We start from the raw sequence: 20482 nt of genomic DNA on the forward strand, positions 1-20482 counted from the left end.
AAACAAGTACATTTCTTTTCATTGCATTTTTATCATTTTTGATTTTTAAAAGTTAAGTTGTGACAATTTGGGGTTTTTATTAAAAGTTTTGAGAGAGGAACTATAGCATAGTAGATAGAGAGTCAGCTTTGGGGTCAAGAAAAAAGTTCTTGTTTTTCCAGCATGAAACAGTGGATAAAACTCAGACTCTGGAATCAGATGACTCAGGTTCAGATCCTACCTCTGATACTTACTACCCGTGAGACTTTAGACAATTCACTCTGTGGGCCTCAGTTTCTTCATCTGAAAAATGAGGACATTGGACTAGGTGGCTTCTGAAGTCCCTTCTAGCTACAGATTTATGATCCTACAGGTCTTTGTTACATACTAGCTATTTGATCATGGGCATATCACTGAACCTCTTTGTGCCCTAGGTAACCAAGATTATAAATTACACAAGAATTCCTGACCTATTCTAGTGAAGGGAATGAGCTCTACTGGGAATTCCCTGTGTGGGTGCAATCACAGGTCTAGACTCCCCCATCACATTTTTTTATATTTCATAATCATAGAAAGGAGTTTCAATATCAAAGTCATGAATCCAAGCACTATGCTTTGCACGTAATAGGCTCTGAATAAGTATTTCTTGAATAAATGAGTGAGTCAAGGGATAAATATTTCAGTTTTAAATCTGGATCTTACATCATCTGGTATTATCTTCTAGCCTTTATAGAATTTTCCTGATGTCAGCTGACATGTAATTAAGTATTTCATTGCTCCTTTAAAAGTTTAATTTAATCAATATGTATACTCTGCCCAGCCAGTGCCAGCTTGATGCATGATCCAATAATTTATTTTTATTCTTAAATTAAATAGACTATGAAGAAAAGTCCAATGTGCTGCCAAACATGTTTGCTATTAAGAGAAATATCTTTTTAGGTAATAGTATAACCATGACTGGGATCCAGTATGAACTTTTAAAAAAATCATCGATAAAAATGATGCAAATTTCACTTTATATAATCACCTTTCAAATAGCTAAACCTGCAATAGTCCAAATATTTTACAATTAAGCTTCCTTAGTGTGTAGTAAATTAAGAAATCCACAATAGTTACCTTTTCTTGTTTCAGTATCTAAAGAGCTGAAATGTCTTCTCTCTCCTTTTTCTCTCTCTATATTAATAAACCCACAAAATTACAGTATTATATAACACTATATGTAACATATCAAACTACTATTCTGTTATGTTTATTTTCTTTATACTTCCATGTATGTATGTATGTGTGTATATCTATATACATACCCACCCACCCACACCCACACCTACCCCACCTCCACCCACACAGAAAGAGAGAAGTCATTCTAACTTCAGATATTGATATGAAAAAATGTAATTGTTATGAATTTCATATATACAATTACAATTTTAAAAAGTATTCACTTATAGATTGGCACAGAAATTATATTGTTCTATCTTAGCATAGTGACAAGTGAAAACCTGCTCCTGAGAAGATGATGAGCATTCAAAAAGCATACTTGATAGGATATTTTGAACAAATTCACTTCATCACTCAGTCAGACACATAGGGATTCAAAATTGAGAGATGATGCTATACACACACACACACACACACACACACACACACACATTCTTTGCCTTGTTTTCTAGGATAATAACTGTTATTTCTAGTAAATAATATGTACACCAGAACTTTAATGTCCTACTCCTTAAGGTTTGGTTCCAACTGAGGTATTAAAGCAGAAAGGGAGGTAAAGACAAGTGTCAAATTCAAGCCATGCGCTAAAGTCCAGAACCTGACAAAGGGTGGGAAGGGGATCTCAAGGAACCATGAGGCATTAAATATCATCAAGCTCCTTGAAAGCAGGGCTTGTCTTTTGCCTCTTTTATATCTTCAGTGCTTAGCACAGTACCTGGCACATAGTAGGCAGTTAATAAATGTTTATTGACTGATTCTAAGGTTTGGAGCTGCTTTTATTTTACTTTTTTTCCTGCCTTTCTGTGTTCTATTCTTAGGGTTGAAGTCTGAGTGATGTTTAGAAAAGCAACAAAGGATCACCAATCTGAGCTCTAGTTAGTCAGAAATGTGTATTCTCAGTTATGTTTGTGCTTCATGTATTTATATGAATTTGTGCTGTTATAGTCATGGGGTTATCAGATTGGTGCACTGTTTCTCCTTTCTGGTTGGGGAAAATCCAGAAATTGCTGGGAGTCAGACTACAGGGCTAAAGGAGTTGTTGATTGGGGGCTAGAATAGAGAAGAATTTAAAATATAAATTCCATATCTATGATTTTTTCTGTGTAGGGAGTTCCAAGTGTGAGGACATCTTTCCTGTCTCCTACCCCCATCCCACTCACCTCCCCACCACTGATACATATTGGCAACTATCAGTTGCCCACAGGAATTAAGAAAGAGGTTAAGTGATTGAACCAAGGTCACATAACTGTGGGATATCAGAGGCCAGATATGAGCCTAGATCTTCCAGGTCATGAGACTGGCATCACTAGGCCAGGCTCCTTTTTGAAAATTTAAAATAGTATCTAGAAGTACAAGTGTCTCAAACCTCACATGTGGGATTTGGAGAATTTTTTTTAATAAATGAAAGAAAAAGCATTGAATTTGGAATCAGAGTAGCTGGATTTAAATCCTAACTGTCATTTATGACTTTCAACAACTCAGTTATCCTTTCTGGGAATCATCTGTAAGATGAGAAAGTGGGACTGGATGAGCTCAGTGGTCCATTCCAGCTTTAGAATTCTGTGATCCTGTTGGTAAATGATTGTAAACTTCTAGAAGGTAAGACCTATGCAGTGTCCTCATCTGTAAGATGGTATTCCCTCAATAATAATGATGGTGATGATGACGGCGCCTGCCTCCCAAGGTCGGAGTACGGATCGAATGCTGTAACTGCGAAGCACTTAGCACAGTGCTCTGTACACTCTCTGTATAGATGTTAGCTATTATCATTATCCACATGTAGAATGGAATAATAATAGCCGTTTCCTCCCAGGGTTGTTGTGAGGATCAAATGAGATAATAGCTATAAAGAGGGCATGGTGCCTAGCACATAGTAGGCGCTGTATAATGTTGTTCTTCTTATGTGCAGTAAAGAGGGCACAGTGCCTGGCACATAGTAGGCGCTGTATAATGTTCTTCTTATGTGCAGTAAAGAGGGCACAGTGCCTGGCACATAGTAGGCGCTGTATAATGTTGTTATTATGTGCAGTAAAGGGCACAGTGCCTGGCACATAGTAGGCGCTGTATAATGTTGTTCTTATTATTATGTGCAGTAAAGGGCACAGTGCCTGGCACATAGTAGGCGCTGTATAATGTTGTTCTTCTTATTACGTGCGGTAATATGCTTCTGAAGAGCTAGGACGCCGTGTATTGTTAGAGCAGGAAATAACCGTGGCGATTATTCATTGCATTGTCTGAAATCTGTGCCTGGCCACAGGCCCTGAAGAAATGCTTGTCGATTGATTGATAAGGACGAGAACGGAGAGCGTGGTTAGCGCTTGCAGCGAAAGCTAGGACTGCCGCTGTAGGAGAAAGCCCTTCAGTCAGCACCAGGAACTGGGACAGCTTTCACTGGACTCCTTGGCCCCGCTCTGCGCAAAGTCGCTGTCTCCGGATTTCGGTGCTGAGGTTGGACGCTGTTTCAGGAGACGTCAGCCAGAACTTTAGCTTGGGAGCATGCGCAGTTTGCGCCCTGGCTCCACCCTCGCTTAGCCGCTGTCCCGATTTCCTCTCCTCTACCCCTCCCCAAGCCCTCCCTTCTGCTCATGCGTCACGGCCCCGCCCGCGGAGGCTGCGACGGTGGCGGCGACGTGCTGCGTCATGGTGTGCTCCTCACCTGGAGGCGCTCTGACGACCCCGGAAGTGGGCCGGGGGCTTGGCCGCTGCCCGGCCCCGGAGCCGGAGCGGTGAGTGGGTGGGCAGGGAGAGGTTCGGCCGGTGGCAGTACGTCCGGGCGGAGCCCGCTCCTCTCTTGCCAGGATGCTGAACGTTCCTTCCCAGGCTTTCCCCGCCCCCGGCTCGCAGCAGCGCGCCGCCTCCGGGGGGCGCAGTAAGGTAAGCCCGGGGAAGGCCCCGAGGCCCGGAGCCTGCGGATGCTCCTGCGGCCCCTCCCGGGCGCGGCCCGCTGCTGCGCTTCCTTCGCCCGGCCCCTTCCTCTCTGCCGCCGGGGCTCCTGTCTGCCCTTGGTCGCCCTCGCGCCCATTCTTCCCGGTCCCCGGCCTGGGACCGGCGTCGGGCTCCAGATCTGGAGCGAAGGCTCCTCGGGAGCAGAGACTGCCTTTGGCCTTGCTTTACGTCCGCAGAGATCAGCGCAGCGCCCGGCACGCAGGAGGCGCTCACAGATGTTTGTCGATTGCTTGATTGATAGGACCCAAGCCCTCTTTTCAGAGACCTCCGGAGCATAGGGGGTGTTAATGGGGAGGGGAGGGGGTGGAAGGGGACGCAGTCCAATGAAGGCCGTCCCAGAGACGGGGTGAACGGAGCACAAGGGGTCAGGGAACACGCCAGGAGACATTCGAGGGTTGATCGGATCGAACGTTTGCAGGCTAAACTGGCAGTGCCCGAGGGCGGTCTTGGAGGGAGAGGGGAGGGGCTGACCAGGGGATTGAGGAGGAAGGTAGGCGGCGGGGCATTAATCGTTTTTCCCCCATCCCCAGTTCTTGGGGTCGTAGTTCAGAGAACGGTGCTTGGCAAACCTTAAAGTGCTGTATCGTAAAGCTGTTAATAATAGCTCCCATTGATACAGTGCTTCCTGTGTGCTGGGCGCCGTGTGCTACACGCTTTACCAATACATAGTGTTTACTGTGTGTCAGGCACTGTGTGCACAAAACTTTACAGATATTATCTTACTTGGCCTCACAATATCCCTTTGAGGTAGGTTCTTTATTCTTCCCATTTACAGATTAAGGGACTTGCCCAGGGTCATAGGGCTAGGAAGCATCTGAGCCTGAATTTGGACTCGGGTCTTACTGACTCCAGGACCAGCATTCTCCATTGTGCTGCCCATCATCATCACCATCTTTATCTTTGTTATACACATTTATTAAGCAACTACTAAATGCCAGATTTTGAGGATAAGAAGTTAAAAAAGACACCCCAAAAACTAAGCAGAATGGGGAACCTGTGGCCTCAAGGCCACATTTGGCCTTCTGGGTCCCCAAGGGCAGCCTTTTGACTGAGTCCAAGAACAAATCCTTTTATTAAAGGGATTTGTTCTGTGAAGTTTGAATTCAGTCCAAGGGCCACACTTGAGGACCTGGAGGGCCACATGTGGCCTTAAGGCTACAGGTTCCCCACCCCAGATTCTGCCATTATATTCAGTTGCTGGAAAATTATAAGATAGGGAAGCAGATAAGAACATAAGTTCATTCAAAATATGTAATAACAGTTTATATTAGTACTTTAAGATTTGCAAGGTGCTGTAGATATGCTATCCCATTTAATCCTTACACAAAGTAATTTGGAGAGGGCACTGCAAAGGATGAGATTAGGATCATGGGTGTAGAAGCTGAAGGGATCTTACTTAGAAGCCTTTATAGCCAAACTTTTTCATTGGAAAGAAGAAACTGAGGTCCAGTCAACCAATAAGGATTTATTAAGTACCTTCTTTGTGCCAGGCACTGTGCTAAGTGCTGTGGATAACAAAGAAAGGCAAAAGACAGTTCCTGCCCTCAAGGAGTTCACAGTCCAGTAGAAGAGACAACATAAAAAGAGCTATGTACAAAGAAGATATATATAGGACAAATTGGAGATAATCAGTAGAGTCAAGGAACTGATATTAGTGAGGTCAGGAAAGGTTTCCATTAGAAGATGTGATTTTAGCTGGGACTTGAAGGAAGCCAGAGAAACCAAGAAGTAGAAATATTCCAAACTTGGGGAACAGCCAGTAAAAAGTCCTGGAATCAGGAGTTGAACTCCCTTTTGTCAGCTGTTACAAGGAGGCAAGTATCATGCTATTGCAGAATATAATAATAATTATAGTAATAACCATAACAAGCATTTATATAGTGCCTACTACATCCAAATAAGGTCATACTGCAGAAAGTATGAACAGTGCAAGAAAGAGGTTCAGTGGCTTATCACAGGCATATAAATGATTTACAAGTATTAAGTCTTTTGATCTTTGCAACAACTCTGGGAGGTAGGTGCTATTATTATCATTCCCATTTTATAGTTGATGAAACTGAGGCAAACAGAGGTTAAATGAATTGTTCAAGGTTACACAGTTAAGGTCTGAGGCCAGCTTTGAAATCAGGTCTTCTAATGTGCAGGTCCAACACTCTATCCACTGTGCTACTTAGCTGTGATGTGGAGTACGGTATATAAGACTAAAAGATAGGAGGGAACCATGTCTGAAGAGATTTGAATGCCAGAGTATTTTATATTAGATCCTGGAGGTAATAGGGAGCTGCTGGAATTTATTGAATAGAGAGGTGATATGGTCAAATCTGCACTTTAGGAAGAGAAATTTGACTGCTGAGTAGTGGATGGACTGCAGTAGGCAGAGACTTGAGTCAGGGAGAACAGCCAGCAGGATATTCCAGTAGTCCAGATGTTTGAGGGTCTGCATCAGATTAGTGGAAGAGTCAGAGATATTCCAGAGAGAGTTGTTACACAGACAAAAGCAACAGGACTTGGTAACACATTGGATAGGGTGGGTGAGAGAGAGTGAGAGATTGAGGTTGACTCCTAGGTTTCCAGTCTTAATGCCTAGGAGAATGGTGGTACCTTTAACAGTAACTGGGAAGTTCAGAAGCACGGAAAGATAATGAGTTCAGTTTGGGACTTAATTAAATTTAGGATATCTCTGGGCATCCAGTTGGAAAAGTCTGCTAGACATTTGCAGATATGAGTCTGGAGGGTAGGAGAGAGGTTAGGGCTGAATAATGCTCTCTAAGAATCATCAGCATAGAGATGATAATTGAAACTGGAAGCTGATGATGTCACCAACTGAAGTATCGTGGAGGGAAAGGAAAAGAGGGCCCAGGACAGACAGAGCCCTTTGGGACACTCACAGTTAGGGGGTGTGTGACATGGAGCAAGATCTAGAAAAGAAGCTGAGGAGTGGTCTGACAGCAGGAAGAGAATCAGGAAAGGACAGTCATGGAAACCTAGAGAGAAGAGAGTGTAAAAGAGAAGAGAATAATTGATAGTGTCAGAGACCGGAGATAGGTCAAGAATGAGAATTGAAAAGAGGCCATTAGATTTGACTATTAAGAGGTCATTGGTAACTTTAGAAAAAGCAGTTTTGATTGAATGATAGGGTGGGAAGTAAGATTGTACAGTTAAGAAAGTGAGAAGAAAGGAAGTGGAGGTATCAACTTTCGGTGGACTTCACAAGGAGGTTAGCCATAAAAGGGCAGAAGAGACATGGGATGATAGCTAGTGGAAATGGACAGATCAAGTGAGGTTTTCTGACAAGTGAGGAGACATGGATGTTTGTTTTAAGTGATTTGTCAAAGGTCCAAGGCAGTGCTTTGCCTAGAACTAAGCCAACTTTTTTGGTTAGCTTGTAAGTCAAATCAAGAAGTATTAAATACCTACCATGTGTCAGGCACTGTGCTTAGTGTAGTGTTACAAACTGGAGATAAAAAGAAAGACAAAAACCAGTCCCTGCTCTCAAGGAAAGCACAGTCTAATGGGGGAGGTAACATGTAAATAACTATGTACAGCTCTTAAATATTATTGTATGATCGTATACTCATAGCTGACACTATCACATATTATTTGCAACAGTGAAGTGATGCTACTAATTATCAAAATATAGCCAAGTTCTCCCTCTCCTTTGAATAATTTTGCTGTATGTGCATGGGTTTGGGGAGAAATTGTAAACTGATTTTGAAAAATTTAATAACCTCATTATTTTCCTGTTAGCTAGATAAAAAGGGAGGGAAAGGATGATTGGAAGCCTGACTTAATGAGGGAGATCTGATTTTGTCCCAGAGTGGAAGAGTGTTTTCTGGCTCATTACTTTTTCTACTTAGTCAGATGGTGGTCAGATTATATTATGAAGGATATTGATATAGATAGAATGACGTTCTGCAAACTGTTCTGCAGAGAATTTTGATGTTAGCCGTATTTTCTCTTACAGAATATTAAATATGAGATTGTTCAAATATACTTAATATGTTTTAGCAGTTTTCCAGTATGAAAGCAAGTTGTTTTATGCTTAAACACCTTTTATCCTAGGGAGCTATTCCATTTCCCCAGCATCTGTGAATTCTTTTAGTATGTGTCAAACAAAACAGGTGTTTTATGTGGCCAATTTAGCTTGAAAAAATGATAGACTGGGAAGGGTATGACCTTGGGAGAAAATCAAAGTATTTATTAATTTTGAGTTATCTAATCCCTATGATTTAGTGAAGACCCTTTCTGTACGTTCTCTGCTTGTTTTCTTGTTTTCTATTCTACAGTTCTGTTGTTAGAGACTATACTTTTCTATGGAAATTTCTTATAAATTCTTCTATCACTCATATACTTGTTCATTCATCATACATTTATTAAGCATGTGTAATTCCTTTTTGTTCTTAAATAGGAGTTCTTAACTTTATTTGTGTCATGAACCCCTTTGGCAGTCTGTTGGAGCCTATGAACCTCTTCTCAGAATATTTCCAGATGGATAAAATAAAATATACAGGATTACAAAGGAAATCAATTATAATGAAATTCAGTTATCAAAATACTTTTTAAAAAATGTTCCTAGATCCAAGGTTAAGGATCCCTGCTTTAGAAGATTCTGAAAATGTATTATTTCTATAGAGACCCTCTCAAAACTTTGAACAGTGTTAGTTTTATTCTTTTCCATTATTTCATCATATATTCTTTACTGGTTAGTTTATAATTACAATTTTTGTAAAATCTAGATTTTTATGTAGACAGTTATCCCCCAAACCATTTAAGTTTATTTCACTTTCCTCAAATATTTTCCTGTTAGATACTATTATCAGAAAAACTGTTTAGATGACTACATTTATAAATCTCAGCTGACTGTCCATTATTTCAGTTTTTAATATAAAATTCTAGAGTATAATTTGAACAGGTCCTTAGAGTAGTTGGTAACAAAATTTGACGTAAACTAGATACTATCAAATTTCATTTTCAGTTTGTTTTCAGGGAGTTAATAAGAGAACAGAAAAGTGGACATAAGGCAAGGAAAGGGAAAAGAGAAACCTTGGGGGATGAATCATCCACAAATAGGAAAATTTTTAGTTGACTTAAATGAAGAAATTTTTCTTCCTTTTGAGGTACCTTTAAAACAAGGCAGAAGTCTTATGGATTGGATTCGACTGACCAAAAGTGGAAAGGATCTCACAGGATTGAAAGGAAGATTAATTGAAGTAACTGAAGAGGAACTTAGCAAACACAACAAAAAAGATGATTGTTGGGTATGCATAAGAGGTAAGTAGTTTTTATTTGCTTATGGACTTAGGTGTGAATTTTATTGTATTTTCCAGTGAAAGCCCCAGTAATGCTAATCAGGAGTGTAATTCACAAACAGACTTTTAAAACAAACCCCTTATACTTGCATAACAGAAGAATTCTATTATAAGAATTAAATTGTGCAACCTTCTTTTTGATATTCCTTGGTTTTGGTTGAGTAATTTAATACACACCACATCTAGAAGGCTGCAAACTTGCCAAATGGAGAACGTTCTTTTATTTACTTGGAAAGGGAACAAAGGGTTTTCTAAGCATTTTAATGTAGTAGAAAAGGAAAATTAGGTATCAATCCCCTGCTTATCTGGAACAACTAGGAACTTCAGCCCTTTGGATTGAAATCTTACAAACAAGGCCCCTGAGCACTTGAAACTGTTGTGACAAAATCCTTATATTTAAACTGAAGTGCTTTACTTCTGAATTCATAAAGCCTTTTATAGTTTTATTTTTATTCAGCATGAACTTCTTAAACTTTAGTTTTCTGTTTTCTCAACCTGAAACATTGAACCAGCAGTGGTGGTGGGAGGGGAAACTGTTAGAGGTAGGCTGAGAGCCAGACATTCAAGGAAGAAATTGAAAAACTAAAAAAAAAAAAAAGCACAGCAGAATTATTTTGCAGGACTGCTATGAATATTTATGATGCTATCTTGTTTTATTAAGAAAAAGTTATATTTTGTACAGTAACCTCGGTTTAAGATCAGGGAAATGTGTAAAAATTTTCTGAAGAATTGTGTTCAAAATTGGTTAGGACAAAAAAGTTTTAGTACTTGAAGAGGGTATGGAAATTTCACTCAAGTGCAAAGCACTTAGTAAATAATACTTGTTTTAACCTCACAACAACCCTGAGAGGTAAGTGGTGTTACTATCCCCATTTTTAAGGTGGAGAAAACTGAGTCAAACAGAGTTTAAGTGACTTACCCAGGCTTATGTAGCTAGTAAGTTTCTGAGGCTAGATTTGAACTTAGGCCTTCCTGATTCTAGGTCCAGCTTTTTCCACTATGCTACCTAGCTTCCAGCTTTAGTTTTCTGAGCCTCATCTTCCTCATTTGTAAAATGAAGGGATAGGACTAGGTGACTTCTTCAGTCTGGGTCCAAGGTAAATACATTTTAATTAAATTGTCAGATTTTCTTTGACCTTTCATTTATGACTGTGTTCTTCATTTTGCTTAAGTCATTTTTCTTTGATAGCAGCAAGGTAAATGTCTTTTGTTTGTGCAGTTAAGAGAAAATGTTTATTTTGGGGGCATATTTTAGCATATACTTCACCCAAAACCAAAATAAAATATATGAATGAAAATTTTTTTTTTTTGGTCAAAATAACCATGCTCTATTAAAATCTCAGAACTAAATCATTAAGGAGATTGTTTGTTTGGTAAAAGGCTAGTGTCCATTTCCTCTTTCTTTAGATTTACATTTCAGGGTCAAGTACAGACTTGATAATACCCTTCACCCTCCTAATCCCTGATTTCAACTCCCTCTGCTGTGAACAGTAATCATACCAATACTGCCATTCTTGGAAAGGATATATCAATTGTTTGACTTTCTGTCATGGTGACTTCCTGGTCCATAATACCCTTCTCTAGCCACCATTCCATTATGTGTTGTCTTCCCCTATTAGAATGTTAACTCCTTACACCTTTTTTTTTGTGTTTGTATTCCCAGTGCTTGGTATAGTGATTGATACATAATATGCCTTTACTAAATACTTTTTCAAAAATTCATTTCCTACTTATATACCTTGGTTCGCACTCCTTAAGGCTTCTTCTTCCCCCATTCCTGTCTTTCCTTAGTGAAATCCAAGGCTCAGTTCAAATGACCACCACTAAATTGGTGGTCCTGGAGATCGAAGATCTTTCTAAGCGTTAGTAATTTCTCTTTCCTTTGAATCTGCCCATTTGGACCATCAGGTTCTTTATATTCTCTTTCATTGTTAAATTCTCTTAGAATATAAGCTCCTTGAGGACAGAGAATGTATGTTTGCCTTTGTATCCTTCATGCTTAGTGCAGTGCCTGATACATAGTAGGTGCTTATGGGCTGTGTAGATGTCATTCTTATTAGAGTATAAGACTTAGGGGTTAAAGACTGTTGTTTGTTTTTGGTATCTCACAACATCTTGGAAAAGGAACTCATTAAAATTTTTAAAAATCATATGGAGCCTGAGTCTGAGTACTTTTAAGAATATTTGAACAAGTATGAGCTAATTTATATTCCATTTTATATATGAGATAAATAGATAACTTTCTACATCATCTTCAGCTATACAAATTTGAAAGAAGACTTGAGAAAGTATCCCCAAGTGACAGATTCTAAATAGTGCTTCACATTGAGTAGGGTAAAATGAGAACATCCGAGTCTTTGGGAATCTGGTTCTGTGTCTTAGGACCTCTTGGAGGAAAGGCTAAGGGAACAACTGATATAACTCTAATAGAGTTGGATTAGGGACTGACTGCTTTTGTTCTCCCTGTGTAGGGCTCTGTGCATTCAAATAAAACTGGAAGAAGACCATGACTAATTTCCTTTGCAGCCTTACAGAATATTGTTCTTGAGCTTTTAGAAGAAAGTGATGAGTGAATTTAATGACTAATTGATTAGCCAAATTGTTCCCCAAATAGCATATATAAGAATTTGATGAATAATAGTTCCAGAAAACTTGAGACACCAAGATAGCTAGGTAAGATTTATGTTCTTATTAGAGATAAGGAAATATCTAGACATAAGAGTTTGTATATTTTTAAAATTAAGATTTTTAAAAATTTAATTAAATATTATTTATATTAGTGTATTTATATTATAAATTAAATAAAAATTTTAAAAAGTTAAAAAATTAATGATAAAATTTAAAATAAATCATGTCATTGTTATAAAAATTTCTACTTTGGTAGGAAATATTGGGTGATAATGGGAATGGGAGATGTTGATTTGTTTAAATTCTTATTTAACTAATAGTTAATGGTTCATCATTGAGCTCTGTCTGTAGAACTATTAAAGGATTTACCCAGGTGAATTACCATTGATTATGAAAGCCTAGTGAAACTTTTCCTCTTTAAAAAAAACACAAAAGGGTGAATAGCTCTACCCCATTTCAACCTCGACAATATAGATATTACTGTTGTGTGATGTGGTCTTTAAACATCATTTTTTAATGGGGCAATATTAGTAATGTTTTATTGGGTTAGGAAATAGGAATAAACATTGTATGTGGAAAACTTTGAATTTAGGGTAAAGTGTGCCCTAAATTGTCTCAGAAGCAGTAAATCTTGATAAAAATAGTTTCAAAAAAGTTTAGTTATATTCATAGGCAAGTGGTACTGTGTAAAATCCAGGATGACAGAGCCCCACAGATGGTATTAATGGGTTTCAGGCAGAGCTGGAGTGAAAATTCTCTCAGTTTAATGCTGGGTGTTACACTCTAGAGATTGATGGAGACCAAATGAATGTTGTGATTTGAAATCAATTTGTATCCTAGTTTAGCAATTTAATACTTGAAGCAAGATAATATATATAAGATGCTTTTTTTGTAAGCCACATAGTACTGTATATAGGTATAATCTTCTCTTATTAGATAATTATACAGTGTTTGGTAACAGTATATAGTTCTTGGGACAGCTAAGTGGTACAGTGGGTAGAGCACTGGTCCTGAAATTAGGAGGACACTTGACACTTACTAGCGGTGTGACCCTGCGCAAATCACTTAACCCCAATTGCTTTGCCCCAAAAAAGTTACAATTTTCTACCTTTTAAAAACAATTGATTTTTATTAATCTATTTTGTTTCTACTTTGACTATATTTCCCCCAACCCCACTTCCCAGAGAAACATCCCTTATAACAAAGAATTTTTTTTTTTTAAGAGAAAAGACGGGAAAAAATAGCTGACTTTCTGTACAATGTCCCACACCTCTTCGAAGGAGAGGAAAAAGGTGTCTTTTTATTTGGGGCCAAGCTTGATCATCATAATTACACAGAATTTGATTTTGATTGTTCTGTGCTTGTTCTTTCCATTTACTTTGCACTCATTGTATATGTTGTTTTGTTTTGTTTTTAGCACTGCTTACTTTGTTTCTAACCTAAACTCCTTTCCAACACTAACCCTAATATGAGTTACGTTTGGACAGGTTGACTGTAGTGAAGTGAATTTTTTGGACACAGCAACAACAGAGGTCATAATTAAGATATAGAGCAAAGGTTCTTAATCTGGAATTTATGAACTTCTTTTAAAGTATTTTGATAACTTTATTTCAATATTACTAATTTTCTTTTAAATCTTATATACCTTGTTTTATGCATTTTAAAGTATGATTCTAATAAGGGGTCCCCAGACTTACCTTCTGCTTAATTGTGTTCATACCTTGAAATCAAGCACCATTTCATTCTTTTATTTGTATCCCTAGCACCTTGGTCAATATCTTGCTTTTTAAAACATTTTGACTTGAATTGAATTCTCATAGTATATAGCAGGAACCAGTAGTGGAATAAAACCTAAAACTTGTTTGATCATTATGCAAGGTGATGGGATTAGATAGCAATTTGAGAAGAAAGTTTACATAGAGTTTTGAAGGGGTGTCCAGCAATTTTATTATTTGAGAAAAGTGATTCCTCTTCTTCAATATGTGATAGACTGCTTTTGGAAGTCATTTTGAGGATCTTTTACTGGTGAAATGAGTAATAGTTTTGTAAGGATAGGTACTCATCACTTAGGACAGACATTCATGTCTTAAAACAGGATCTAAACAGCTCTGGAGACAAGAGATCTTCTGGGATTTTTTAAACTTTTTATGATCAAATATTTGAAAGTGGTTAGAGCCACTAGATTCAAGCTTTTGAGGACCCTAAAATCTGTAAAATGTGAAAGATCATATTATAATAGACCAGTACAGTTGAATAAAATAGCTTGTTATCAGTAGAAATTTGTATTTAAGATCATAGGATTTAGATCTATTAAGGCCCCTAGATCTAAACCAAATCCCTAATTTTACTAATGAAGAAATAGGCCAAGTGTGGTTATAACTTCCTCAGGCTCATATAGTAAGTAAATTGCAGAGCCAGGACTTCTCATACCATGTCTCCTGTTCCTTTGATTCACCCTCACTGCCTTATATGATTGTTTTTGCAGAAGCATTTCTGAAGTTAAGGAGTATCCTAAAATCTTCAGTCTTTACTGCCTTTGATTGCAAAGCTCAAAATCTCCCATTAGACCATCTAATATATGGACCAAAGGTTTTGAAAAAATAAGTTTCTTATTTACCAAAGGATTTGAACTTAATAAAGGATTTCTTTACCTGAAATCCATTTGAAATGTTTTCTTAATAACTTTGCTAGAATTTGAAGGGTCCCTGGTAATCTATTAGATTAACTACTCAAGTCTAGAGCAGTCAAGACTATTGCATATGTAAAGAGGAAGCCACATTATGTGGATATGTAGTTAAAAAGGAAGCCGCATTATGGTATGAGAGAAGTGCTGCATAGACTTTGCAAGGTATCTCATTTAATTGTAAAAATAGTTTCATTTAAACCTTCATATCCTCGTGTTTGTACTGTTTTAAGTATGTGTGGGTAAATAATATTAAATAATGAAGGTTTAAGGGATGGAGGAAGGGAGATCTTTTTTTTTTTTTTAACCTAAAATAAGGATCAAGACAAAAAAGGACTGATTATTAAATAATATTGACTTCTTGGTTAGATATCCAAGCAAACCTCAAACATTTATTAAGTACCTTTGTTGCTAGCACAGTGCTAGAGCCTGAGGATATAAAAATCAAATAGTTCCTGTCTTCAAGTGAAATTTTTTCCTACACTTATCCTTTAGATTGTTATTTTACATTATTAGATGATAAATGAGTTCAACCAGGTATTTTCTTCTTGCATTCAGGAGAATTAGGCCATTAGAGAATCAGGCTTTCCAATTCAGATTTCCTATAGATAATGATTTAGTAGAATTATTTCTCTTCTGGCATTTACTTTTCCTAATGCTCCAATGTTATCTAATGCATGCTTTTAGAGAACAAAGTTAAGAAGGCTTTCTCATTGGTTCTGGACCTCTGAGGAGTAATATATAACAGCATTATAATGCATTAGACATTTATTAATCACCTACTATACTTTTTAAGATTTTTAATATCAAGAGAGGAAGAGATTATTGGAGAAAAGTTGCTGTAGAGTCAACTGGATTTGGTGTCTTACTGGACAAGTAAGGGAGAAGGAAGAGTCAAACAGAATTTTAAAGTAATGTTTATCTTTAAGGATAAATGGTTATGTCATAGAAGTCATAAAAACAAGATCTAGTTTGGGATGGAAGAAAGGTTTATTGCGCTCTTACTACCAAGCAAAATACTGACTATATGAAGGATTGGTGTACAAATAGTGAATTGAGGAAGTCCCTGCTGTCCAGAAGCTTGCATTCTGTTTGGAAAAGACAGCACGATTAAGATGGTTCAGCTACAGGGCACATGTTAAGGCTTGGTGGTCCTCAGGGAGTAGCACCAGGACAGGTATCCATCCCTCAGGTTTTGAAAGGGATAACTGTAGGGGCAGATGATAAGACTGGGTAGTCTCAGGTTTAGGTTGAAGGGGAAAGCCCAATTTTAGCATGTTAACTTTGAGATGGGGATGGATTATGCAGGTAGTTTTGCCCTGTAGGTAGTTGGATGTGAATTCTGGAGCTTGGAAGAAACATCATGACTGGATGTAAAGATTTTGGGAGTCATCTGCCTAGACATAGCAATTGAGACCTTGAGAGTGAATGAAATTGTCTAGGGCAGAAAGTATAGAGAGATGAGAACCCAGAACAGGACTCTGTAAAAGCGTAGAAAATTAGGAGCACTCTATATCTGTATACCTATCTATACACATATTAATCAGGAAGATAGCATGTTTAGATATCCTTGGTTGATCTTGTCAGGAATCTGAATCAAGAACAAGATAAGTAAGTTTTTATTTTATGTTTGAGTGTGATAAGAGCATGGTATAACAGATAGAAAGTTGGGCTCAGTGTCTGGGAGACTGAGGTTCAAGTCCTGGCTCTGTGACCTTGGACGGTTACATAAATTCTTTTGCCCTCAAGTAGCTTTACTATAAGTTATGGACCAGCTGTCTATTTGCATAGGAATTTCTTTCCCTATTCCTCATTCTACTCAATTCTCATAGTCTGCTGTTCTACTCCACTTGAGCTATACACAGAGATGGTTATATGCTTGATAAGGGCATCTAGGCGGTGCAGTGGATACAGCACCAGTGCAGGCGTCAGGAGGACCTGAGTTCAAATATCACCTCAGACACTTGACACTCACTAGCTGTGTGACCTTGGGCAAGTCACTGAATCCCAATTGCTTCATCCTGGGTCATCTCTAGTCATCCTGATGAATATCTGATCACTGGATTCAGATGGCTCTGGAAGAGAAGTGAGGCTGGTGAGCTGCACAGCCCTCCCTCACTCAAAAGAAAGTGAAGTGCAAGTCATGTCATTATTTCTCTGATGGCATGGTCTTCTTTGGCAAGGAAGGACAAACACACACACACACACACACACACACACACACACACGCTTGATGTTGTCACAGTGTTCTACAGTGTTGTTGCCACTTGATCATTGATAGTGTTACACTTCCTTGTTCCTAAATTCTGAAATTTCTTTATCTCATCATAATCTTTTCTCATCTTATCCTTCCTTTGTCTTACAAACCACAATCCTGTTCTTTGTTGTCATTGTACCTCTAATTCCCTCCATCTTTCAGTTCTTTCTGAAGCTATTTCCCCTGCACTGGCTGCATTTTCCTTTCTTCCTTATCTTGACTCATTGGTGAATAAACTCAACAATATAGTGTCCTTTTCACTTGACTGCTTTGCCCCTCTGTCCTGTTATAATTTGCCAAGCTCCAACCCCAGATTACTCCTACCATCTGCCTCCTTTGCTCCTACCCACAAAAAAAAAAAAACAACACAAAACTGGTAATTCGGTTCACTACTACTTGTTATCTACTCTCACCTGAACCCTAAATGCACCAAAGCAGAATTCTATTTTTCTGTTTCTCTCTAATTCACTTCTCCACTCTCCATAGTAGCTGCTGTCTCCTCAGGCCTCCTGTGAGACCCCTTTCTTCCACCCTTTTAGGTCATATTTTACAGAAAAAAATGAGGCCATCTGGTGGGCTCTTATTTTCCTCCTTTCCTCCTGAATTCATATCATTCAAACAGTTTCCCCACAATCTCCCTCTTTACTCTGGTCTAGGATGAATTGGTGGCCCTTTTATGTGGCAAAGCTAACCCCTTCTCTGGGTGCAATTTTGATCCCATCCCCTTCAGCTTCTCTAGCAGATTGTCCCCACTATCTCTCTTAATTTCAGTCTCTCTGTATTTGTTAGTACCTTCCCTGCTGCTTACAAACATGTCCATGTCTCCCCAAACCTTTAAAAAAATACTGAAAAACCCTCACTTGATCCTATAATCTTGCTATATCTTTCTTCTCCTTCGTGACTGTACTCTTCGAGAGGTACCTCTAGGTGCCTCTGCTTCCTTTCCTCCCACTTTCTTCTAAATCCTCTGCTGTCTGACTTTTGAGCCCATCATTCAACCGAAACTTCCCTCTTCAAAGTTACTAATGTTATCAATTAGTTATACTTTTATATCTTATATGAAATTTACATTTGATATAATAATATTAATTTCCAAGTCTAATGACCTTTTATCAGTGTGCACTGTTTGACACCCTAGATCACCTCCTTCTGGGTACTCTCTTCTTGTTATGTTTTCATGACTGTCTTCTTTCCTTTTCTCCTGACTCTTCTCAGTCTTCTTCACTGCTTCTTCATCCAGGTAATATTCAATAACTGCATATCTCCCAAGACTGAATCTCAAGTCCCTCTCTTCTTTTTGCTGTCTATATTTTCTTGCTTGGTAATCTCATTACCTTTCTTTGGTTCAATTATCTCTATCTAGATGATTTCTGATCTGTATTTCTAGGCCTAGTCTCTCTTCTGAGCTCCAGTCCTGAATCACCAACTGCTTTTTTTGGACATCTTAGATTGGCTGTCCCATAGAACTCTCCAGCTTTACATGTTAAAAACAGAACTTACTAATTTTTTCCCAATCTCTTCCCTCTTTTTAACTTCCTAGGCTTCTGTGTCATTGTCAAAGGTACATCATTCTCTCAGTCACCCAAGCTCAAAACCTTCTTCTAGACTTCTCATTCAAATCATATAGCCAATCCGGTGTCAAATCTTGTAGATTCTTCCTTCAGAACATCATTTGTATATGTCCCTTTCTCTTTATGCACGTAGCATACTACTGTACTGCAAACCCTCATCATTTCTTGCCCAAACTATAACCTTCTGGTTGGTTTCCTTGCCTCAGGGCTCTTCCTACTCCAATTTTTCCTCCTTTTTGATAGCAAGGTGATTTTTCTAAAGTTTAGCTTAAGTCTAACCATATTGACCATTAACCCCCCTGCTCCTCTCACTCCTGAACTTCAGTGGTTCCCTCTTACATATAGGATCATGCATAAACTACTCTTTTTAATATTTAAAGTCTTTTATAACCTGTCCCTTTCCTACCTTTCAGGCCTCTTAACCCTTTATTCTCTTTCACAAATTCTCCATTCCAGCATCGCTCCCTTACTTGCAGGTCCTCAAACATGACACCTTTCATCTTCCATCACTATGTCTTTGCACTCGCTTTCTCCCACACCTGGAACATTCTGCTGCCTTCTCTTCCTGCTGCTTTTAGTTTCCTTGACCTTCAGCACTCAAGCTCAAATCCCATCTATTCCAGGGGACCTCTCCTGGTGACCCTACCTACTAATGTTTTCTCCTCTCATATGTACCCTTTTTATATCTTGTATCCACTTAGTTGTTTAAATGTTGTCTCCATTACTAGAACTTAATATCCCTGAGGATAAGGACTGGTTTTGGGGGTTTTTTTTTGCTTTCTTTGTATGCCCAAACTTAGCACAGTGCATAGTACTAAATAAGTGCTTAATCAAGTGACTTGACAGTAATTTCCTATACTGAAGAAATCACAGTGCTGGTCCTATATGCATCATACACCTATTATATAGGATGTCCCACAAGTCCTAGTGTAAATTATTAAAGCTTAAACTGCACTAAGCCTTTGGGGGTATCCTGTATGTATCAGATATGTATCAGATTGCTTATAAGTTAACACTCTGATACTGACTGATATTTTTATGGCTAGCTTTATCTTGTCATAATCAAAATTGCATTGCGAGAAGGTAGTATAATGAAGAATCAGGAATCTTGGAATAGAGGAAATTTGTTATTTAAAAGCCAGATCTTTTATAAAGTCACTTAACAGGTATTTATTAAGTGCTTACTGTGTGGTCTCTGAGAAATATTAAAAGGTGGAGTTCTTTGCATATACTTTTCTAACTCTGAGAGGAATTTTAATTCTTAGTAATAACATACAGAAACACCTTCACGAGCAAAAAGAAACACTCCATTCCTTTGTGGACTTGGGATTATATAACTCATTGCTGTCTTCCTAACTCATCTGAACTGAGATGAAAGAAAGCATTATAATTCTCTATATTATGAGAATTTATTTATGAGCTTCCTTTCTAGCCCAGCTGAGGGGAAGGTCAGATTGTCAGCCATGTGCAAAGAATAATTATTTTCTATTAAGTGGTGAATGTGAGCTTAGATGTGTGAGTCAGCCTTGGGACCAAGCCATTGGCAGAGAGATTTGGAGGAAAATTACATTAAGGAACTGGTGGTTAGTATAGTCAGTCAATATGAATATCAATGGATAAGGTTTCTGGGCAGTTGTACTCAGTAGAGAATTAGACAAAGGGGCAGACAGGCAAGTTAGATTTACAATCAGGAAAAAGCTTCTCCTAAGACAAAAAAACTGGTCTTTCTGCTCTGAATTGTCCAAAGCCACATTTTCCTACTCATTGGTGAAATATTCAAGAGTTTAAAATCTGTTAGCTGCTGGTACTCAAGAAACTTCTTTGTGAAACTTCCTGTATTTATTCAACATTCATTAAATGCTTATTTTTTGTGGCATCCTAAATTCTCTTA

At 38.3% G+C, this 20482-nt stretch overlaps 1 protein-coding gene across 9 annotated transcripts in view; it reads left to right on the top strand.

The window, feature by feature from the left end:
* The first annotated feature begins 28 nt into the window (after positions 1-28).
* Positions 29-20482, top strand: part of CYB5R4 (cytochrome b5 reductase 4) — a 122637-nt gene continuing 102183 nt past the window's right edge. For 2 of the 9 annotated variants that reach the window (XR_011974399.1, XR_011974398.1), the window contains exons 1-2: positions 29-3923; positions 9261-9414. Coding sequence is in view for 7 of the 9 variants with exons in the window: in XM_072642720.1 (XP_072498821.1) it covers positions 3783-3923; positions 9261-9414 (295 nt within the window). In the remaining 2 variants the exon portion in view is untranslated. Of the gene's footprint in view, positions 4072-4626; positions 7361-9260; positions 9415-20482 lie in introns of those variants that run through there. The other 7 variants (XM_072642720.1, XM_072642715.1, XM_072642719.1 and 4 more) reach the window with 7 other exon arrangements.

This window comes from Notamacropus eugenii, chromosome 2 (assembly GCF_028372415.1).
Source record: "Notamacropus eugenii isolate mMacEug1 chromosome 2, mMacEug1.pri_v2, whole genome shotgun sequence".
NCBI lineage: Eukaryota > Metazoa > Chordata > Mammalia > Diprotodontia > Macropodidae > Notamacropus > Notamacropus eugenii.